Below are 25526 nucleotides of genomic sequence, written 5' to 3' on the forward strand. Positions count from 1 at the left end.
TTACAGCTATTTTCAATTTCTGTGTAGGTTCATAATCATACGTGTAATATACATAGTATAAAAAAAACTGCAGTAACCGTACGATGACGGATGCTTTCGCTAAAGCACCTATATACACATTTATTGAATAATTAACTACATTTAAAGTTCTTTTTTCTGTTTCTCAATTTTCTGCAATTTCAATTACACAATTATAAGCACGGTGCAAGTATGGTGCAAAACTGACGAAATAGATATGCAACGATTAAAAATCGTACTAGATAGTCACATGAATAAAAAGAAAAAGATTAATTTTTTCAACGACCAATGCATATATCTATATAATATACGAGAACCGAAATTACCGGTGCAGATTAATTATTTCTTCACAAACATTATCAAAATTTGGAGAAAATGTCCCAACGATGATATGAAGTTTTGTGATTTGTTGTTCCTTTCCTTTTTTTTCTTTTGCTTTTTACTTCTATGCTAAAAGACTATAAAAATTGGATGGTCTAATGCAGCTGCGGCCTGTTAAATCGAACGGTGAGAGTTACACGTATAAATATATATGTATACATATACTATGTATATTCTTTTCTTTATATTATATACTCAGAGGGAACTGGGCCAATAGAGAATGTCGAATAACAGCATATATCGGTAAAAACAAAAATAAATTATGAAAACCAAATCTCATATATCTATTCGATTGAAATGTATTTAAAACAGAGTTTAAAAGATTATTAATGAGAATAATATTAATAGCGAAAAATCTTAGGATTATAATGAACTTTATAATTATAAGATCAAACCTGAATCTCGCGATAGAATTTCCGCACAATTGACTGATGACAATAGTGATAATGAAAGCTGTTAAAAATCAGGATGCATGACTATATTTATTCGTATTTTTATCTGTATGAGGAAATACAAATTCTGTATAATATGAAGTGCAATGCATCGAATATAGTATAAGTAATAGAGTCGGGATTGTGAAAGTTAAAGGTTGCTGCTCACCAGCCGTATGTCATCATAGACGTCCTTGAGATCGTCGTCAAGAAGGCGGTAAGGGTCGACCTGATATTCGGGTAAAGAACCTGGTTGCTGCGTTTGCATGGAACTGGCAGCTCTCGTACCTGGCGTTGTTCCTCTGACACGTGACCTTGCCCCATTCTGAAGATCAACAAAAAAAGAAACACACGTCAAATTACATTCCCATATACACGCGTATACACAGATGAGAGAAAATTTTCGGCATCTAATTATGTCGAGAGCAAGTCACTGACTCGAAAATTTTACGGGGCCATAATAATATTGCGAAATTACTTTAATCAAATACCATCCGCCGTATGTTATACGTATATGTATATATTTATTACTGACATAAGCGAAATTTCCAAATTTATGCGATGATGGTTCCGTTTTTAGATATGATCAAACACGTCTGTTGTAAAAGATTGATTTTTTTGTTTCAAACCACCAATCGAAGAAAAAAAGGTTTGAAAAAAATTTAACTTCAACGAAAACTCTTGCGTCTGATTTGACGATTAACGTTTTCGAATCAGGCGTGTACTTATGAAATTAAACATTTTACAAAAGCCGCCACTTTGGAACGTCTGAAAAATATCTTAGATATTGTGTATTTCATTTCTGGCACGTTGAAAAAATATTCGAAAGTGAATAATTTAATTCCGATTGTTCTTTGGGAACTCGTAATACAGATGACAAGTCTTTTTCAATTACCAAAACATACTGAGAAATTTTAGTGTGATAATAATTGAGAGAAAAAAGAAATTACTCGATCGAGGAACAACTACTCATTTAGTACCTCGGTCGTCCGACCAGTGAGGCAGCTTACTACTAGCTCCGCGTTCACGGCTGACACGTGATTTGCTTTACTACTTGCCGTTCTGCCACAGTATAGGGAATACTGTGGTTCTGTGCCGTGTCGTTTTATTACCTGCACAAACTTGAACCCGTATTTTGGTCTTCCGATGATTTATTATCGGTTTGTTATACTTTTGACCATACACAAAAGTCGATTCTTCTAATTAACAATCACTTGCCGCATTTGAAATAACCATTCAACTCGTTTTGCGACACTTATAGCTTTTATTTTTTATCTTTCTGTTCTTTCGTTTTATAAAAAAATTACGATGAATGGGGAACGTTGGTCGATCAGAGGTACGTAGAAGTATGTGTAGTTTTATATATTATATAACACGATCGTTTCTACTGTAAAAATAATTATAAGTATTGTTCGGGTGGGTTAGAGAGAATTAAGTATCTGGCGTTGTTGTTATAAATGGATCGATAAATTCCTTTGACTTTGGTTTTCTTCAGTTTCTCTTTAATTTGACAAAGTTCCAACTCGCAGATCAGGGTAACGCGATATTGTGCGATACGAGAATGGAACGTGGCACGCATGATTGTTATATAACATGTAGCAGACAGTCGGTAGACCAGTTTCTTTTTCTATTTGGAATTTTTATAGTCTTATTCTATGACATATAAAAAAGTATATCATAACGTTTATGATGTTCGCTTAACAAGTACCGTGAAGTACCTCATATAACCATGATTGCAGACGTTTCATACGTTAACGTTATTATAACATATGAGCAGTTAGAAATTGTATAACCGTGAGCAATTTTTATGAATCCGTCAACCCCGGGTTATGAAATAACGACACATGTCAAACCACACAATTCATTTAGACCTGTATTATATATTAGGGTGGGTTCACTTTCAGATTTGGATTCCTGAGCTGATTATACGTGAAATTACTGTTAAAGAACCAAAAATAAATTCAATTTTTGAGCAAAAAATAAATCATTGTTTCAATTGGGTTTATTATGCTTTTCTGACGTATTTTGACCTCAAGAATCCGAATCTCGAAGAAAAATTGATCAATCTCTAAAATTGACCGAGTTATCGCCAATTTTCAGCTTTTTGGGGTCAAAAATTAAAAATTGATGTTTTAGTCTATCTTGATGTAATTTGAGCTCAGGAATCCGAATCCGGAAGAGAAATTGATCTATCTTCAGAAATGACCGAGTTATCCCCATTTTTTCGCATTTTTTGGCATAAATTTGAGGATATCTCGAAGGGAAAAAATCGTAGCTCATTTTGGACGACGGATTCGTGTTCCTGAGGTCAAAATACATAAGAAAAGTGCCATACGATCAATTTTGAAAAATAAAAATTTTTGGCCAAAATTTGAGATTTTTCCAAGGGGTACCCCTTACGATTTTTTCAAATTTTGACCAAAAATTTTTATTTTTCAAAATTGATCGTATGGCACTTTTCTTATGTATTTTGACCTCAGGAACACGAATCCGTCGTCCAAATTGAGCTGCGATTTTTTCCCTTCGAGATATCCTCAAATTTATGCCAAAAAATGCGGAAAATTGAGGATAACTCGGTTATTTCTGAAGATAGATCAATTTTTCCTTCGGATTCGGATTCCTGAGCTCAAATTACATTAAGATAGACTAAAACATCAATTTTTTATTTTTGAGCCCAAAAAGCTGAAAATTGGCGATAACTCGGTCAATTTTAGAGATAGATCAATTTTTCTTCAAGATTCGGATTCCTGAGGTCAAAGTACGTAAGAAAAGCATAATAAACCCAATTGAAACAATGATTTATTTTTTGCTCAAAAATCGAATTTATTTTTGGTTCTTCAAGAGTAATTTCACGTATAATTAGCTCAGGAATCCAAATCTGAAAGCCAAAATCATCTACTCATGCAATCGATCGAGTAATCATCAATTATCCGCTGTTGGGAGCAGAAAAATTATAAGACATATCGATTGGTTTTAGTCGTAGACCCACTTTGATTCGTCGCAATCCATGCATGGGTCGAAATATTCGAATTTCTCAATTCACCAGCAAGCCCGAGTTTATCTGGAGTCAGGTAGCCACGGGCGCGCGGTTTGTTGTGGGGCGTCACCTCTGCTCAACCCCCAAGGTGACGTCTCACAACAAAGCGCTACGCTGCTGGTTACCTGACTCCAGCAAAGCTCGGGCTCTCCGACTCAACTTCAATTTCAAGTAAAAAAAAAGAGCATGTAATTTTTAGATTTTATACTTGAATTACAAAAATAATAGGAAAAAAATTTTGAACAGTGAACGAGTAAAAAACAATCACAATCGACAATTTTTAGATAATAGAAAATATCAAGTCAAAAATATTTTCCACATTTGAAAAATTGTCTTTTTTATAAGGTACAAATTCTGCCCCCATGCTAAGAAAATAAAAAAATTTTTTTTTTCAACCCACCCTATTATATATTTTATGGGATATTTTTTTTCGACTCAACCGGATTTCGATCTACGCTATTTTTTGTTAAAATATTTCAGATTCCAATGGATTTGCCAAAATGAACGACACCTGGTCGCGTTGACGTGAAATTCGACGTGCCGTAACGTAGGTATGTAACTGGACAAAAAAAGGGAGAAAACCGTTCAAAAAAAAAATAGAATGGGGACACCTGCATGAAATCTACTATAGAATTGCATTCGCGAAAACGAGTTTACCGATCGTTACTATTCGCTACTCGCGCTGCCGCACTCAATAGCGATGAAACCTTGCCCTGATCTAGAAAATCTATTAGCAGCATCAATTACACCACGCCCTCCCTACGTGGGTTCATTGGGATGCCTGTAAATTTGTGAAAATGATCCTTTCTCACCATGTGTTTGATTCGTACTATTTTGCACTTACAAACGAGATGTATAACGTACCTTTAAAAAAGAAAAAAAAAAAAGAAAATTGAACCAGCGGCGATAAGAGAATATTTTTTTGTATTTCCTAACTTTGTGTAGATCGGGCACACGAAACACCTATGTACGTACATAAAAATGAACTGTTATATTCTTCGAGAAACTTACGAAATCTTTTGGACCGCGGTCAGCTGCTGCAGGGCTGTGCTCGATTATACCTGAACACCTATTCCTATACGGATACACGTATACGTAGGTATACCTACTTACATCTCTGCATTACAACCCACAGACACTAGCTGTCTGCACTAATCGTTCAGTAGTTATACCCATATACACACACGTCCTAGCATACATCCAGTAGATGTGGTATAGGTGTATAAAATACCGGTCGACACGTTACAACTTACGCAATACTTGATATACTATATTATATTATATTACATTATGTTACCGACAACCTGTAACCATCGTTGCAGCATCGACTCTACAACTCAGAATACTGAAACATCGTCTGTTTTATTGTATTGGCTGTATCAATCGCGTACAGATGCAGTCATTAGTTACTCGTCGTCTCCGCAAGTACATTGAAAGGAAGTTTGTTGACGGGTACACAAATTTGACATGATAAGTCAACGACTGATGCCGAAACTCGATATTTCTCGAATTTCCAAAAAATTGACTGGATACGATCTGTTCGGAATCGTAGGAAGGATATAGGTGTACAACCTCATGTCAAGTTATATTATGCATATAGTGTATGCCTATATATATTCTATATACTTGTACGGAGGAATGACAAGTTGAAAAACTTTCTCCTCATCGCTGATGGTACGCCGTAACCCGGGTCGCTATAGGTGTACGAATACCTGTACATCTATATTCCAATTTCGAACTTGAATTCAAATTAAAATTTCGATTTTACGATTACAATTCAATTTACATCTGAATTACTGTAATGCGTATATCATCTCCAATCCTGATCGTGTATGTCGATATACAATAAATATAAATGGAAAATAGGTGGGTCGTATACGGCCAAAACTAAAATAATGAATTTTTTCAAAAATCTTAACATGCCACGTTACCCGAATCAAAAATTTTGACTGTAATAATAAACCATATCGACACATAGTTTTTGAACTTCGAAAAATGGAAAAATTTCAATATAAATTCCTATAAAATTCTCGTTTGGTATACCGAACTCTACTTGACGTACTAAAATTTCGGGATCATATCGAAAGGGTGGGGGTTCGATGGCATAATTACCGATAATCGTCGATTTGCAAAAAGAAATTTATAATTTTTTTTATTTCACCATGAATAAACCGTACCGTTGTGATCGCGTGGAAAAAAATGTCTTTTACGGCAATGAAACAAAAAAAAAAAGTAAAATGGAAAAAGGGAAAAAGAGGCCCGCGGACTCGAAGTCATCGACCGTTTGAAAGATATATATATATACAAAAAGGAGAAAAAATGATAAAAAAAAAAAAGAACTCGTTCAATTAAATCGCGCGCGACTCTCTCTCTATGAAGAGGTATTCTCCGTCCTTGGATTCGCGATTTATAGAAAGTAAGAGGAAACGACGAAAGATATACACATCGTGAGTCCATATATATGTTTATCGTACATATCTCTGTGTAGATATAAACGTATTGTATAATGATTTTAGAACTTGAACTATGTGAAGTCATGCAGTTGATGCATAATTTATTCATGTACGTTTGATAATTATAGTATTCTTTCGCATCCTTAATAATTTTTTCAGCAAAGTCATTATTCGGTAGCATCCTGCGGTGCGACACCTGTGATGCTACGTGTATGGCGTAGTGCATATATGATTGATTTTTTTTCATTCGCTGCGTCGAGGCGATTGATTTGCCTAATCGTGTAATCGAATCATTAATTTACGTACCCTACGAACTGAGAAACAAAATGGGATGTAGATATAGCGCATCCGTTATTGGAATGCTCAAATTGTATGCGCTTTTCCATTGATTTCCAAATTTCGCGTAACATTAATATTAATATTGATATTAATAAGAGGGTCGAGTCAGGGCAAATGTGGAGAAGAGAAACTGCAGTACGATTGCGGGACTATAGGCTATGTACTCGCACGTGTAATGAACTGTTTGAATTTTTAATAATAATTGATATATGAATATATATATATACACGCGCATGTTTCAGAATATTTCATCTTGTGCTTGAGGACGACGTGCTCGAAAGCACGAGCGTCGTACCCATAGAGATACACGTACGTACCCACAGACATCTGTATTCTTCAAGATTCATGTTTATCGAAAGAACTTCACGTTCTGATAATAAGGAGGAGGGGAGAAGAATGTGAAAGTGGTCTACCCCGGGGCAATCTCCTTACCCACCTTGCCCATCAATGGATACTCAGGGGTTCTCACATCTCTTTTATACATATAGGGCGTCCCGTGTGAACTCTACCGACTGTAAGTAGCTTCTAGCCCTCGTTGTTATAGATTTATTCTCCTCTTTTTTTAAATCTTCCGTCTGACAACAACGCTTCAATCGGGCTAAAAAATCTGTCGTCATTTATCGATTAATCAACGTTAGTTGATGGTTGATTATTTCGAAAGGTATTCGTCAAAATGAAAATCAGGTCAGACCAGAGTCAAAAAAGACACGAAGAACGGTGAAATTAGCCGAGGACCAGTCGGTACTTACGTTTTACTAAAATTCGAGTGGAGACCTTTTTTGACGGTAGAATTCCAGGTTTTTTCATTCTTTGACATTAAAACTGTAGCCGGGTTCAATCCGAATAGAATAAGGAATAAAAAAGGGGAAAAAAGTAAAAGATCCTATCTTCAAGGATACGGGAGTTGTGACGATTCAAAATTGCACAAATCAAGCACAGGCCAAAATTAAAGTTGCGTCAAGTCGCACTTGTGCTGTCGCTTCGAGGTTTGAATCTTCATGACTCATGACTCCCTGGAGTTAGTGAAATATTTTTCTTCAGTTAGATCCGGATTGAAATCGGTTAGAAATTTGACGTCGGAAAAAAAATAAAATTCGATGGACAAAAATGATTTTCTAATAATAATCGATTCCCTCTGATCTGAAACAGCATCCCTGTATGTATACGTGTGTTACATACGTATGTAATTTTTACGTATTCGTTGTGTATATGGTTTTTTGACGCATGTGCACGCGCGATGAGTATGACATGAGATTTTTCGAAAGTGGTTGAATTATGTTATGCGGTATACGTATAAAAGTTGTCAGGCAAGTTTTTCGGTAATATCATATACTAATGTTATACTATATGGGAAATCAAAATATTCAAACTTATTTGTAAGTACATATATAAGATGAGTCATTCCAAACTTCGAAAACGGGAAGAGCTGCGTCATTCGGCTTTCTTGCGTCCAGTCGACGCGCCGCACACGGAAAAATGTTGGAAGTCGATTGAAAAAAATATAGGATGCTCAGTGAACTAGGAAGTCGAGTGACCGTCGAGCGCACGTCCGCCGAATCAAGGTCCTATCGATCTCCGAGTTTTTCAAGAACTCACCCCGTATGTAAGTACACAGGTGGTATTTCGGAGGAGAAATCTTCAAACGGAAAAAGTGCACGGTGCACATGGTGCAACAGAAAACGGTAAATTTCCGAGTCATAAATTCATAAATGGAGGCCAACGAGTATTTCAAAGGCATACCGCATACCTGCACAGTACACCGAACCGTTAGAAAGATTTTAGGGTCAAAAATAAATTGGAATCTTGATTCCCATCGTACGGAAAAACTAGCAGCAACGATATCATAAATTCGATAGCCAATAGAGTGAATATTTTTCAATATATTCTCATTGCCGAAGGACAAATTTGATACATGTTTATTGTATAAGTACACAACATCCACATTGGTATATCAAATACAATACGCCCACTTGCCGATCGTACAGATACTATATACGTGACAAAAAATCTAAGTTTCTTCACCCTTGATGTGATAATTCTTAAAGAATTCTCGCAAATTACGTAACTAACAAACTCCATAAAATATTATAAATGTTAGCAAACATATGTACCACGTACGTACACGCGAGTCGTTCAATGCCAACTCGAGTCCATTGATTTTCTTTCGCTTGCATTTCTGATCGGCTTATCAATTTGGTTTACAAATGTGATTGTTCTTTTCGATCATCCGTTAATTAGTTCAATTTACAGTATTCGATTTTTTATTCTCCTTTGAAAAATAGCTAAGAAAAAGTCTAGGGAATATGCGAATGGATAATACGTGAATATTAGTTTCCACATATAGTTGTACGCACACACTGTGCATGTGATATAGAATGAAGTTGATCAAGTGGAAATAATGATCGTGCATAATGCTGCTGCATATACATATGATTAATAAAATAATAATGAAATTGTGCTAATTGTTCGTCCTTGATATATGCGCGAATTACTTTGGCTGGTGAAACGCGTGTGCATAAACGTCAACTTAGCTTAGGTCTAAGTCGCGGTACCTGATAAGTATGTAGACATTCGAGCGTGTCATAATATTTAAACACCGTACAACGTTCATTGAAAATTATATACATCGTATGGATAGAGGTATACCCAGATAAAGCTGGAGATTCCGCAGATAATATTGATATGATATACAGAGATCCGATATTTTAGATATTTTTAAAACCGTATGTATATATAGATACCTAGGTACGTTTTATTGGTTTATCTATTTACGATTTTCGATTGTCAAATCACGACGAACATTTTTTTTTTGTAATCTACATAACCGGTTTTCGTTTGATTTTTTTTTCCTGGTGCTCGTAGAGACATTTGAATTTCTTTCTGATGTTCGATATCTTTCTTTTCGGTACTCAGATCGCCATTTTAAATTTGAGTTTCTTTAATTTCTTTATTGTCAATTCGGTTTGATTTTGATAGTCGTAAGAATATCATGTCAATCAATTTTCGTTGCATCGATTTTCAAGTCCATAAGAAGCCCTGCAGCAGTATACTTATATTGCATATACTATATCGAACGTTTACTCGGTTCTTCCGTGTATTTGATCGACTATTACCTACATCCTCAGGTTTAGGTTCAGGTATTACAGTTCTTTAATTAACACAAAATTTATTCAACGTCCATTAGGATGACATCGAAAAAGCTAACGGTTCAGAAAACGCAGCGGCGTATGCCAGTTGATTTGAGAATATAAATTGTCGCCGCGCCCAGTTGAAACAGATTTCATTAATCAAATACATGCCTATTTACCTACAAAATAACGATAATCACGGCGAGAGAGAAAAAAAAAAAAAAAAGTATGCTCCATTGAGCATTATATTATATCCAAACATCCGCGAGCGCATCCTGTTTCACTAGCCCAAACGTGTATAAATATGAGTATATAATAATGATAAATCTGTCGAAATTTGGGACCAAACTATTTATGTAAAATAAAAAATTCAAATTTCCAAGGTTACATGTATGCATAGTATAGTAGCTCGTGTGATTCGCTTGTTCCTATATACCTATAGATACATGGTAATCCGTTTGAAAATTGTGCAATTTCATTGTAATCGTTTTCACAGATAATATATAGAACACACCTATCTCGTGATCTTGCAACCTGATGTTTGATTTAGAAAAATTTCAACGATATGGTTAATCATATATATAATAATATAGATGAAAATGGTGCCCAACTATCTATACGTATCAATAAGTATTCACCTATATCGTACCCGCAATTGAAAACTCGCCAAAATTCGTTACTGGAATTTTAATTCACAGCATTAACCGTATTTGTAATGACAACCAGCTACCTATGTGTACATACGTATAGCTTCAGCCTCAGGTATGCATATACGTAATTGTACACATACTACGTTTTTTTATTCAAAGATTTATAATATAAAACAAAAAGAAAAGTGTTCAAGATTTCTTTGATAATTATATAATTTTAATGGACATGTACCTGTCTATACACATTGGTACATCTTCAAGATGAACTTCCTTTTCAATTTTTAGTTCCCTCAACAAGTTTCGTCGAAATGAGTGAAAAAAATCAACAAAGATTTATCGCTATTAAAATATTTTCATCTTCGTGATCAACAATTTTTTTTCTGCAATCAATGACGAGTTTCTTTGGTTATTTTCTATAAATGAAATTTATGAACGTATGCATTAGATGACGCTGTGTCGTTATGGGTTGAATGGGCACATATCGAGACAGATGGCATGACACGTGCACGTAAAATATGCAAAAACGTGACATTATAATAATACAGAATAAACGAAAAAGAAGGAAATGACGAAATTGAAAAAAATCCATATGCATCAGCCAATTACCTGTATGTCTGACCATGAGAGCGTCAGAACTCGGAATTCTGACTCGCTAAAAGTTCAATACCTTCTACCATACGAATACCTGTACTCGTGTTATATTTTACGCTAAATCTCAGCTTGTTTTTTTTTGGCAATAAGTGAAAATATTATAACGAAAAGAAAGGTTAATGAAAAAATGTACACAGGTACGTACACAAGTATATAAAGCGAATGATAAATTTCGGCGACCACCAAAATCATAAATTACACAGGTATCACGTAATTAATTGTTGTATGTATATTTGTAAAGTAATCGACCGAAGACATCACCACTATAGGTCTCGAATCAACAGATTTTTTCGTCATCATTTTTTACAAGGGATTTCAGCACTTGACCTCGATGATTTTCAACGAAATTTTCGATCGACTGTAACGATAGAAAATGAAGCTGACATTGGTATACCCTTTGCTCATTGGATAGGATCGGTGTAATAACCGAGTTCAGAGAAAAGTATTATAAAGCCTCTGCAATGGAATTGCCCTGCTTTCGCCAAGCAAAAGTAAATGGCGTACGATATACCTATATACCTGTACACCTATATACATACATATATAATGTATACAGATGTACAACACGTACGTATATAAGCTTGGCTCGTTGCAAATGTAAATCGTGAATTCCTTCGGCTGTCCAATAATTCGATGAAAAACGTACGTTTCGTCATGATCGAGGAGCTTTCTTCGCGCGCGTGTCAAACACACCGGTTTTATAAAGTATAAATCGAACCGATCTACGTGACAATCACATTTACATTACACTTTCGCATCCAATGAACATCAGGAATGTGGTGGCAGTGAGCGATTGAATCATGGAAAAATTAAAAATAGATTAATTTTTGAAATCGAGCTTGCAGGCTCGGAGGTATAATTTATGGAAAGATTTACGACTAGAAAAACCAAATTCGGACCGTCGACAACCTATACACCTGCGTAATTGTCATCTCAGGTGTGCTAATTAGAGGAAAAAAAAAAAACAAAAAAAAAACCACCGAAGTCGCACGTAGACCAGACCGTGAACTGTGGGACGTATTGTAGCTATGAATGGATGTAATTTTAATTAGACGTGTGTGAGATTAAAACTATGATAATAATTAATATTGTATAATATATAAAATATATATACACAGTATAAATGGACCCTACGTCCTTGGCCTATACTGCGGATGGCGAAAATTAACGATGATTGATAATATCATTAGATGTGTAAGAAGTAAGTAAATTAGAAAATAATGTAATTTTGCAGTTGTAATATATTTGTATTATAATGAAGAGTGATCGTAACATCGGGGGGGGGGGGGGGGGGAGGGGGGCATCGTACCCTCTCCCGACCCCCACCTCCGGCGCTCCGGGTGCTCGAGGTACGTACAATAATGGATATTATACTCCGTACTCATACATGTACATCTTCGTCGTACTACCTTAGACACCTTGTGGTACTATGTATCGCGAATCGCAAGTGATCGTTAGTCGTGAAATTGCTGAACGATTCCGACGACGAGAGAAAGTCCGCGGAGAATCGAAGCGAGCGCGAATAGAGCGTTTGGTGGAATTCTTCACCGGCGCGGGTTCTAATTCGCGAGGTGTAAGCCGATCGTATACCCGCAACGTGAGTATCTCTACACTGTTCGCCCGTTGCTGCAGCTGATTGTAAAAATGAAATAAAGAACTCGTAATAATTTTACGTCGATTCATCAGAAGCGATTCACTCACCGCGGCGATAGCGTCGGCGCATGCGATTCATGAATTTCCGTTTTCTTATCTTGAATTCCTTACCTGTAACAAAAAGCACGTGAAAATATACGTAAGTAATCGAACGATTCGGAAATAATTCAATGATTTATCACAGCAGACGAGGTGCCTTTGTATCGCGTTTAAATTGTTAGAAAAGAAAGAAAAAAAACCCCATTTGTCTTGGACGTAATTTTTATTGTTTCTGACGCAATGAGTTTTTCGAAAACTTCGAGGAAAGAGAGACGGAACATGTTTTCACATCACCTGGGAAAATTACCATAAAAAAAAAAAAAAAAAAATTGCAGAATAAATAAATAAGTGGACAATAAAAATTCCAGGTGATCAATGCCCGAGAGTTCGTGTACGCATAGGATAGGTTATTCCTACCCATAAAATATGATAGTTTGTAATATTTAATAACTATTCGCAGATAGTATACCCTTTCATGTGCCTCATTGTTCGTATTGGTACGTGAATGTATATAATAATATTATAGTTGCGGCTTCTAGTGACCTTTATAATCGATTACAACATCCACACAGTATATCTACATTCGCCTGAAAGTAAAAACGATTAGTTGGACAACCTGCAGTCATCATAGTCAACGTATGCATATATAGAGGTGATATATCGAATGTACTCAAATCATTTGTAAGTGTCGGACGACTTGGTAAGAGAACGATTTAAATTTATCACCAGAGAATTGGTACAGAAATTATTGATTCAGACACGCATTAGAAATTTAAAAAAAAATAAATCAAAAATCAAAAATTCTTATCCGAACATATCGTTAATCAGAAATTCTAAATTTTCGAAAACGTTTCTATTTGAATATATTTAATAAATCTGTCGTTTGTGTCGGTTAATCAATTAAAAATTAAATAATTATCCGGGTTACGCATTCATTATTATACACACACACCTGCGCCACGCATGCATATTGGTATTCTTTGATAATGAAACTGATACGTAATATGCATAAAGTTTATTAAACTTATTTTCAATTCAGGGTAATGTCATTCATATTTATTTATTTATTTTCACACTTATTTATGTATACCTCGACCGCGGATTGAATAAACGAAGGTAAAAGAAAAAAGACAAAGTCGATAGAGAAAATTCGAAAATCTGAATAAATCACACGACTGCAGACCTTCGTAGGATAACATGAATTTGATTTACCAATCTCAACGCAGAAATATTAACCTCATTTTTGTATATATTTTTTTTTCACATTTTTTCCTCCAACTAATAATTTCTTCGCGACAATGCGTTCTGTTCATAGATTTGTAGAAATAAGCGCAACTACTTATGTCGGTATTTATAGTAGCTTTAACTAAACACACGAGTCGCGATTCGCTCGAAGAGATGCAATTATGTATAATTAGGTATGTAGGTACGAGGTAAAACGAATCGCCGCAATGTATGTAGGTACTTGCAACTTTTTGAATGACCGTATAAAAAGATAATAATGCATGGTGCGTTCTGTGCACGGTTGAACATTATTTAACATTGGGAAATAATGATAGTAAGAGTAATGATGATAAAAATAATTGCGAACGCAGTTACAGAATTTTTAGAATTCAATGATCATCAACCTACGATGCAGGTTCGTGGTATCGTGCAGTACAGTATAAAAGAAACTTAATTACTGTGTAAAAAAAAAAAAAAAAAAAAAAAATCGTCGGAAGACATCTCCTGACGAAAGAAAAAAAATCTACGAAGGAATAAAAACTGAATAGTTTTAAGATTCGAAATTTGCATTCGATTTCCGTGCGATTATAATCATTTTGCACGGATCATACGTATGTGCTTCGTATAAGCATATTAGATATTCATTCGACAGATTACGGAGCGCTTGACTGAAATGCAAATTTAGAAATCGCATCAGGATCTACATATATCAAAGAAAAATTAATACAGATTCGTTGCAAGTATTAGTATCGGTAATCCGACCTATAATCTCCGTCACGTAATTAATGCGCCTAATATAATACACACATTCGTTATTACGCAATTAATTTTTTTCTTCTACATTTCGTAGCATTATAAAATATAATGATCGTCGATCTTTTTTTTTTTTTTTTGATCAGGCGTCAATTTTGAAACTGTCAAAGTTATTGGAAATTGCAAATTGCAATATACATATTTGACAGTTTCAAAAATGACGCTTCATAATCTTTTCAATCAATTTTTTTTCTTCAATTCGATTTGTTTTATTTTATTTTCGGTTTCACGTGAAAGATAATATTACAGATATTCATTAGTATTTATTACTGTCACCGATACACGAGATCGTTGACCAATAAATCATTATACACCGATGGTAGAAAATTTGAACAAATATATAATACGCATACATGTGCTGCACGACCCAAAAAATCTCTGCAGACATTTCAACTGTACGAATGAGCGAATGAATAAATTTTTTTTCCTAGATATCGACGCCTTTAGGTTGCATCTCGTATAAATATATGTATATATTGTTTACAAAATGTGTGTACATCGCCTGTTATATATGTAATGTACATATATACCTAGTCGTCTCGCCAGTTATAATGTGGCATATATACTTTCTGCATATCTGCATCTGATGTAATAATAATAATGATTTTGCAAATGCTTTCGTGAAATCAGTCAATATATGTACAAGTTATATATTCAATAAGTACCTATGAGTAAAAATGCATAAACATTGATTTATGTTGATGCGAAATTGCACGATTTGAACGAGTGATCGTGTACACCTTCATAAATATATATACATATAGATATCATACAATATGTCAAGTCTGGTCGCATTCATTACCGTTGGTAAGCATCTCCACCGTCAGTGGAGAAAGAGCGTAAAGAAAAAGTAAATAAAATTAAATGAACAATGAGAGAAAAACGTATATACAAAAAAAGCGAGACAAAATAGAAATAAGTAAGCAAATAACGATATTGTCAGATGAATTATTCTACCAAAAGTAGTAATAACAATAATCATAATAATCATAATAATACTAATAATGACAGTTTAATTGTATAATCATTATAACATTGACCTAGAATTCAAAAATCTCCGACAATTTTTTTTATTCCTAATTTATTTATTCCAATTGAACATTCGAGAGAAATTTCTCATCCGAACGTGATTATGAAAACATTTTTGTCGTGAAAATTAGAAAAAAAAAAGCAAAAGGAATGAATAAATAAATTTTTCGTCAGTTAAATAGAATGGAATATTCATTCTAATTTGTTATTAAAATATTTGTGCGATTTTACTTAATGTATTTAAGAAAAATTTGCTCAATGTTGCAGAAATTAAATTGTTTCCGTTCATAATTTATGACATATGAGGATATTCATTTTGTGATGTTAAAGTGATAATAGTTCATGAAAAAGTTTCATTGTTCATCTCATTGATAATCTCATGTGCATTTTTGATGGGACGGAAGTTATTCGTTTTACTTTCTTCTTAATTGCTGATTGAAAAATCTGCTAATCTATGACTGCATGATAAAAAAAAACCAGTTTGAATACGTTGATTCGAGAAAACCGATTATCTTCTTCGACCAAACGTTGGTCGTCCGCAGCAAGTTCAATGATTCAGAATCTACGCACGATGTGTAGATTTATCGATACCGGATTTAAAAGAAATGAAAAAAAAAAGGAAAATCAATAATCTATCGCCGAAAAGTCTCACGCGATATCCCCTAAGGTGTATCTCCATTAACATCAGCTGGCGAAAGCCACACCTTCGTCCCGCGAACGATGAAATCGCCCGAAGTGAAAATAAAAAATACTTTCACTCGACGACGACGACGACGACGACGACGACGACGACGACGACGACGACGACGACGACGACGACGATGATGATGATTTCGTGTAATCGTGTAACATTGACACTGACAAAAGTAGGCGCAAGTATATGAATAGGTATGTACGTATACCTACATATACATGAGTGAAAATCAAGGCGTTCCGAATCATCTTGATCATCCACGTGACACCTAACTGTCATTGTACAGAAAATATGCTCGTACTTGTAAAATTCGCACCGACATTCCCAGTGTACATAGAAAAAATAATGCTCATTGATAATTTGGTATCACCATGCGTACTTCCCTCCCCGAACAGCTGTGTCAGTCGTTCTACTTTTCTACAAATTTTTTCCAATTCATTAAATTTTTTCTTCTCTAGTCTTATTTCTCTTCACAGATCGCATGAGCTGGACTTGGGCTAGCTGCCTGGCTAAAAGTAACGTCACTAATACATATGTATGTTACACGAAGGTGACGTTAGACAAAAAGTAAAATCACACCTCCGTGCGTATATATATTTTTACAACCTAATTAACAACGTGTATACAGCAAAACATCGACGTCTATCGATTCCTTCGAATGTGTCACGAATATTAGAGAAAATATGAAAATCGTTTTCTTTCTCTTTTTACCTTACAACCTGTATACTCGAGTTAATGAATTTTTCGAAATTTCCTCTCAACTCTCTTCGAGCGGGTGATATACAAAAATTAGATCTGGTGTCTTGAATTATTCGCACGCATTTGCGTGTTGTATCGAAAAGGGTGTAAAATTCCGAACGATTGGATCGAGGCAAAGCGACTGTACATATAGGTATACACACGCCGCGTTGCTGCGGAATCGAAAGTCGCTTGCAGTTCCAATAATATATATACGATTAGAAAATATCCACCAGTTTGGAAATCGTTTTCCTTCCTCACCACGATGGTGCGCAGCTTACTACTACACACGAACACGGGCAATGTTTAGTCATCTGTGCGGCGTATGAGAAAACGTGCGAGGGTATAAAACGAATGAATGTAAAAAAATCAAATCTACGAACGATGGAAAACCGATAGATAAAGGGGACGTGAATTTCTACATTAATTTTATAGTTTGCATAAAATTGCAGATACATATATATACGAGACGGCGACGACTGCAGCCAGCCAGCTAGCCAACCAGCTGCGCGTTTAACGCATGTGATAAATATGTATGTTCATCAATTCTTTTGCAGTAAAAATTCTCCCCACTTGCATTCCATTCCTTACTTTCAAAAATATAATTTCAGTACGCAAGTCACGACGTACGGACGCTCCTGAGGTCGGCGACGGTCACCTTATTACATGAAAGAACTGTTCGATGCGCGATGACGACGGTGCGTACTTATAAATGAATAAAACTAAAGAAGCGGCTTAAGAAAATAAAAAATAAATTCCATGGGATAATATTTGAATGTGAGTATAACGTAACTGTATTATCATTTTTGTTGATTTTTTTTTTTTAAACGCGTAGTACGACTATCGTATACGGATGGGCACGGTTCAGAACTCTACAGATTTTCACAGGGCCACGAAAGATGACGATAGTTGAAAACCTTAACCCAATTAGTTTGTACGAGATGAAATCGTATCGGAGAAATGGTATTTGGATTGTCGTATACTCGAGAGGAAACCGAAAGAAATTCTAACGATTTATAGCCTCGGACATTATTCAAATCCCAAGTTGAACTCGCATGACTCGGAGTAATAGAGATGATTGTCAGGTGTGCATGTGTAAGTAGAGTAATATAAAGTGAAAATCAGAACATAGAAATGATAATGCGAAAGACACGCTCTCTTCATGTAGTTTTAAATGAATCCTACGTAATGTGTGATTACCATTAATTAATTATTCGCTCTAATTTTTCCTTTTATTTTCTTTCGTATAATTTTGATTCATCGGTTTTACGCTACCTAAAATATTTCGAAAGAAAAGCTCAAAGAAATTACAAAATATCGACCTTTGCGTGCGCACGTGCGTAAAAATGAGTCTGCAATTGAGAAAAAAAAAAAAGAAAAGAGAAAAGAAAGAAAGAAAGAAAGAAAGAATTTGGATAACCCAGATATACGAATTCCGTAGGCAGCACCTCGCCGTGCATCGCGGGTAGCTGGAAGCGATGTGAGAAAAAAAAAAAAACAAATTTTCAATAAATTTGATATACACGTAGACGTGCGTATGCGTAACGCGCGCGTGTACCGGGGTACGTACGTAAGTAGTGTCGAAGCGCTTTGGTTCTAAAAGACAAACAACCTGTAGAAAACTTTCACTCGACGTTACGGCGACCCACATCGGCAACGAGCAGCGGCAGCCGTCCAGCCGGTCGAACAAAGTTATCCCGAAGATGCTGCGTGCCGGAGCGTTGCCGTTGCGGGGTATACCTACCAGCGCCAGTGATAGTGCTGGTGCCGCACGAACTCGAATCATGAAATCAAGGTCATCTCACTCTCTCAAATCTCTCTGTGACAACGGTCGTTGCGCGCGTACCGATCACGTCTGTGTGCAACGACTCTCGTTACAACTATCCTTCGCAGGTGTACCCGGTATACGGTGCGGAGATATACAAGCGACGCCGCATCGTCAACGGGGGAATTTCATCCCGTACGGCTGATCGAAATTTTTCAACACCGTGTACGGGAAGCTGCGGTATACCACCCACCTCCCCACCTTCGCGAGGTACGGGCAGAGTGGTGTTGACCGAGGAGAAATGGGGAGGGTGGATAGGTACGTACACACGTCTATCGGCGAGATGCAGGAACTCCGCGACCTCAGAAACACTACATCTCGCGACTTGACGAGTGAAAAGCTGAATAAGATGCGGGAAGTTGGAAGACGCTGTGAGCGAAGGATTCGACCTTGACCCACGCCGGCCCTTGTATATACGGTCCAGATTCTGTATCCACGCGTTGCCGCGTTCCGCATACAATCGAAAGTAGAATAATAGACTGGGATATGCGACTTGAATTGATCGGACTTTCTGGCGCGGTTCACTTTTAAGGTCACCCTGACGAAGTTCAACATTTTTTTGTTCTTTCTTTTCTCTGTGGTTTTTTTTTTTTTTTTTCATCTCTTTGATTTCTTTATTTTCATCTCGCGCGGTCAGCCAACTTGGAATGGAATATGGGCGCGTTATAAGGATCGTAATTTCTTTCTCTTCGGTACGGTAATGTTTGAATTGTTCGAGAATCTCGTTCCGCTGCCGCAGGCGTTTTCGTCCCGCCTTCCGATATTCAAGCACACAATACATTGAACTCAGCTAATTGATAAAACCTATATAACTAAAATTCATAGAAGTTTCGGTTGTTTGATTGTACGTACATGCGTATATATTTGAGTTTCTCGAGTTTTTCAACTTAGATATACACCAAGTTACGTCCATTCGTGTGTGTGTGTGTGTATAACGGTTATGCTCTATGAAGAAAAAAGCTTCTTAGAAGCCGTAAGTTATGTATAGTAGGTGATTTTTGTTATTTTCTTTTATCATTTTTGCCTCCACCTCTCTAAAATTTTATATGGTCAACCAATTAACTCGATTATACAGTTTGAACTTGAAAGGTTCAGTGGTAATTAGCTTTGGAATTTCTCTCTGCAGTCGGTTCCTCTATTCCTAGGGCGTTATTCATTACGCTGTACTAATTCTTTGACATACTTAAGATACTCAACATACATAGCTTGAAAAATCGTTATTCCAGCTAAGACTTGTGATACTGACGTTTGTTTTTTTGTTGCAGGTGATTCAAAAATTGTCTAAAATTTCCCAATCTCAATTTTAATCACCTGTGTATGTCTTTATAAAAATTCGGAATTGTACTTTTCCCCCCCCCCCCCCCCGTCCCCTTTTTTTTCTACAAATCATACCATCGTGTATGGGGAGCAAAATTTCAAGCAAACGTTGATTTCCCCTACCGTTGCAATAGAAAATAGCTAGATACGAAATTTCGCCAAATAGAATTATAGAAAGTAGTCTCGGATTATAATTAGCCGGTAATTAACGTTCTGGAGTTTTGAGCTCATAACAACTTGAAACGTTGCGTGAGAACAATTATGGGATATACTTTACAGTTTATGGGTTATGGCCAGAAAATCAAAAGGTAAATATATTTTTCAAAAAAGAAAAGTTGAATAGACTATACAAATCTCTGTGGTGGTGAACCTTATTACTAAATAACTAAAAAAAAAAAATAGAAGACATAGAAATTAACCGAACTTTTTCTACGATAAAATCCAATTATAATATTCAATATTGTAAGGTCAATCAGCGCGCGATTACGCCATACATAAATCAATGAAAAACCGCCCATCGATCACGATCACGTTTCAAATTGTAATAGTATAGATTTGCTTCACGTGGGATCTAAGAATTAATGACCTCAAAAACTACATGATAAGAGAAAATAGGTACATGAAGCTTGCGATCATCGATACGTAATTTTTATTATGGTTCGACCTTTGACCTAAAAATGAAACTGAAGATAATCATGACGATCGTTTATAATGGATCCATCGACCGGTTTTCGGTGCGCGTGAATCTAAACTTTCCCACGGCATACCTGTAGGAGAGTTATATATACATAAAAAATTAAATATTCCGACATGAAGAGTCGGTATGGTATGTTATAATGTACGTCCGGAAAGAGCTTTTTGAATATTGAGGAGAAATCTTTCTCTATTTACATATACAGGGTGCTCAATAACTGACGCATTTTCTCTTATGTATATTGGAAGATTCCTTATATTCGAGAAGAAAAAGGAATCAAGTTTTTCAAAATTCGTATCTCATTTTCACGATTTTCGTGCTTACCGTTTGAAAAATTGATCTGTCCTTCTCACAGGCTAACCAGATCGCCAAAAAGAAAAATGCTAGAAATTTTTCGCCACAGTGGAACCGAGAAAATGTTTCTCTCTACGAAATAATGTACATGACAGAATACGGACACGTGCAGTGGTATACACGCGTCTATTATGCCACCTGTTGCGTGTACAAATCAGCCTAAGCTATCCTAGAACGTTTTTTTTAATCCGTTAATTTTTCACACCCACGGGTGTAATAATAATTCATCGACGACAAACCGCAACCGGCAACAAACACATCTAGTTTGCTTCGGGCTGTGGGACAACCAGAGGAAACCCATTCACTGTATGAAATTCATCGGTATTACCTTTTAAATCTTCTATGTACGTGATAAATTATGCGACTAAAAACGAGATACCTCAAGTTGATTCTATTGCGAAAATCACTCGTTAGCCGCATCTATAAATGAACTTCAGATGAATAGCAAAACGACGGTTCAGAAGTTGCGGCACGTAAAGGATCGACGAAATATCCTATCCCTACTCATAGAATCGATAGAAATATCGGATGTTCTGATTGTCTGAATTCGGGGGGGCGAATCTCAAAAATGGTAGAAATAAACTTGTAGAAAATTCGTAGACGTGAAATAAAAAAAAAATATAAACCTATGTAGCATATTCTTAACAATTTTTCACCGCTGACCACACAACGTAGCCTGAAGAAAGTCAGAAAAAAAAACAATAATTAAAAGCGATGGTAATGATAAATACCTAAATATTCCATTAACTGAACCAGCAATATAATGAGTCCCCGAAGCGGTTTTTATTCGCGTCAAAGCGGAAATCTCTGAATTCTCAAGCGGCATGTAAGCATGTAGGAACGGTACGTGAAATTATACCTTTTATTTATTTTTTTTTTTTAACGTGCTTATAATTTTTTTTTTTTTATTTCTAGTTTCATTGAGGCATGAAGAGCTCCAGCTCCCCTCTACGAATTTCCCACCTCTAGTCCGTGGATGGGTCCCCTTGAAACACTTTCGTTGTATCTGAATTGGCGGTGGTTAAGCTTTCGCCTTCGCAAACCGCGCGTTGAGCAGCAGCTTATGTTTCTCGTTGTAATAGCGGTAGACGGATGAAACCCGATTGGCCCCGATACCCAAATCCGAATCACGGTAAAAGTGAGTTGCGTAGATTGGTCGAGGATTGCAACCCGCGGGGGACTATGCGTCTCTCCTCGCGTTCGCTATTCCCAGCTGTTAGTTTATGGGGTGGTCCAACGGGATTCGAGTACAGTACAACCCCCCCCGCTATTTTCCAAATTCTCTCTCGTCGTTGTGCTACGCCGAGAGCACCCCTAGATTTTTCAACCGTTTCTCAGTCGTGATTTTTCAAAATTTAATACACAAAGAATACTGTGAAAATTCTCAACGCATTCACAAAAATTAGCTAGCCCCTTACTTTTGGTTTAGCACTTTGATTTTTTCGAACCTTCGTAAATTATTATTCAATGATGAAAAAAAAATAGAAAAAAAAAATCATTAATATCCGCTTATTCATTAGTACGGTTGTAGATGTATACATATATGTATATGAATAGATACGTATCTACAACTAATAATTTCTAAAGAATCGTATCGCAAATATATACGTACGTGCGTATAACACACCAACGATAGGGTAAAAAATATTATAAGAAAAAAATTTCACCTGTTGCTAATTGTTACCTCGTATATGTGCATAATACGTATAATGTCCGATGATTGTGTAGTGAACGAGAAAGACTTTCTCTCTCATAACCTTATATACGTTATATTCGTACCTAAAGATATATACCTATATTAACGTGCGTGAGATGTACGCATAAATATTTATACGTATATACAATGATCGTTGTAGGTATGTATATACCTTATCGAAACGGGCGCGGGGCGAGGGGGGAAGGTAACCACACCTATACCTGTATAATTATCGAAGCGATTGCATTTTTTCTTTTTCTTCTATTTGAATTTGAACAATGTGTTTCACGGCAAAGATGAGGTTGAAAATAGAAGAGCAATAAAACGGTAATTCCAATTGCTATTATGACGAATCATGTCTGAAAATATTAGAGACGTCCGAAGAATGCGAAGTAGTATAATCGCGTATTTAATTCGTATTTAACCATATGAAATATGAATTGCAAATTTTACCCGTCGATATCGCAGTATCCGTTTTTACGATCGTTGAAACATAAAAGGAGGAAAAAAAAATCCATTCGTTGAAAAAAATTAGGGAAGGGTATTGAATTAACACTGTGTATAATTATTGTGGGTGTGCGGTAAATCCCCCGCGGAATTGAATGAGGAATTGCCATTTGCAGCGGTACCTATTTTTATTTTGTCTACTTATTATTTTATTTTTCATTCATTTTTCTCTGCCGTTTTTCAAAGATCACGTACACCCGAGCGAGCATCCGAGACCTTCGTAGTTGTAATTCCGAAAGAGTCGTGAGAATGACTGCGAACGAAGAATCTCGTCCCTATCATCATTCAGGGGACGTAATCTTCGGGTTTATCCAATTCCTATATACTAAATAATAGATTTTAAACGCGCGCAGGGAATTCCCCGGTAAAAATAATATGTATAACATCCAGAGATGATAATAATATGTTAATTGTACGTAAAACGAAAAGAGTGGATAAAAAAATATTTGCAAGATTGCGCGTTGTCGAAAGAAGAAGGATAAAGTTGACGCAGAGGAAAAAAATGCTGCCGGATTGTATAACATATTTGATTATCATCAGAGATCGCAGAATATTTTTTAATTAGTGATAAAAATAATAGATTTTTTTTCCAAGTTGGCCTTTCTATTTTTTTTTTTTACACGCAGCTAATGCGGTATATGAAATTCTTAGGCTACGCGGATACCTACTGGAGTATAGTATACGTAATGTGATGCGGAACCGTAATAGAAATTTGAAACAGGAAATGAAGTTAAAAAATAATTCATTTAATCACGAGGAGAACGAAGAATTAAAAAAAAAAAATAAGAAAATAAGAAAAAAGTTTCACCCGAGCTTAAAATAGAATTTCGAAAATTATAAGAGAAAAAGAAGCGTGCAATTTTTTAGGTGCTAATATAATGTTTGCGGAAAAAGTAAAAATAGAAGAAAAATTAAACGAACAACAAATTTCGGAACTTGACACGAAAGCTGCCGTAAGGATGTATCGCACAAAGGTGAGCATAAAAATAAATCAATCCTACAATCTGTTCGATGAATTAGACGAACACGCTACATCCCCGATTCGAAGCTAGTTTGCGGTACTAGAGGGTATAATATGTGTTCAAATATTAGTACCAAACATCGCAGAATTTAGAATCTATAAGTTATGGCCACTGACCCGAAGATTTACGTGAATGTAACCAACGCTTTGAAGAGACTCGGTAGAGTCTCGCGCCAGGTACATACAAATTGTTGTATACTCGTCTAATTCTACTCGAATAATTTGAGACACCTGTGCAAACACGGATTCTCAATTCATAAAATTCGTGGTAAATTTTTTGCCAACTACATACATGCGAGTGAGTTCTCTGTCTCATTATAGTCGACGATAAGACCCATACGCAAGCAGATTATTGTAATACTCGATCCTGGAATTTATTTGTTTGTCCAATTTGTTATTTGTCTTTCGTTTAATATGTATAATATACGAACTACACGGAATCGAAAAAGAACTCTCCGATAAACGAATGTATATTATACATCACACCCATGTAATAAATATATTTGATAATTTTACGTGTATAATGTATGTACGTAGCGGCCTTGTACACGTGCGAGGACATCTCGTGCAACTAGTCTTAGTTTATTTTAAAACGTTTTCATTCATTCAGGAAGCGTTCTATCGACGTGAAAAGGAATACACCCCGGTGATTCACGTTTCAAAATAAAACACATCAGTGAAATATCATATGCAATGCTCGTTTCAACGTTTTACTACCTTTTTTTTTTTAATTTAATTTAGTTTCATTTTATTTTTCTTTAGTTTGTCTGTTCTTCGATGTGTATATCAATACAATTTACAATCGTGTACATGATAAGTATATGAACACATATC

The 25526-nt window shown here is 35.8% G+C and overlaps 1 protein-coding gene and 1 long non-coding RNA gene across 5 annotated transcripts in view; one reads left to right on the forward strand and one right to left on the reverse strand.

Moving 5' to 3' along the window:
• Nucleotides 1-25526, reverse strand: part of LOC105692159 (all trans-polyprenyl-diphosphate synthase PDSS1) — a 41636-nt gene that overhangs the window by 9994 nt on the left and 6116 nt on the right. Inside the window, exons 2-3 of one of the 2 annotated variants that reach the window (XM_048657640.1) lie at nucleotides 12790-12852; nucleotides 1000-1155 (exon numbers count right to left, since the gene is read on the reverse strand). In XM_048657640.1, the coding sequence (XP_048513597.1) occupies nucleotides 1000-1098 (99 nt within the window). In that variant the 5' untranslated portion in view covers nucleotides 1099-1155; nucleotides 12790-12852. The remainder of the gene's footprint in view (nucleotides 1-999; nucleotides 1156-12789; nucleotides 12853-25526) is intronic. The other variant, XM_012411181.4, reaches the window with a different exon arrangement.
• On the forward strand, nucleotides 1086-25203 carry LOC125501489. 3 transcript variants are annotated; one of them, XR_007279080.1, is made up of 6 exons: nucleotides 1086-2166; nucleotides 4348-4418; nucleotides 6902-7173; nucleotides 17017-17811; nucleotides 17890-18055; nucleotides 18167-22167. It is a non-coding gene; the product is annotated as an uncharacterized LOC125501489 (long non-coding RNA). The 3 variants fall into 3 exon arrangements; XR_007279081.1 differs by lacking the exon at nucleotides 18167-22167 and adding an exon at nucleotides 22384-25203 and having other exon boundaries at nucleotides 1098-2166; nucleotides 17731-17811; XR_007279079.1 differs by having other exon boundaries at nucleotides 1100-2166; nucleotides 17731-17811.

This window comes from Athalia rosae, chromosome 6 (assembly GCF_917208135.1).
Source record: "Athalia rosae chromosome 6, iyAthRosa1.1, whole genome shotgun sequence".
Taxonomy (NCBI): Eukaryota; Metazoa; Arthropoda; class Insecta; order Hymenoptera; family Athaliidae; genus Athalia; species Athalia rosae.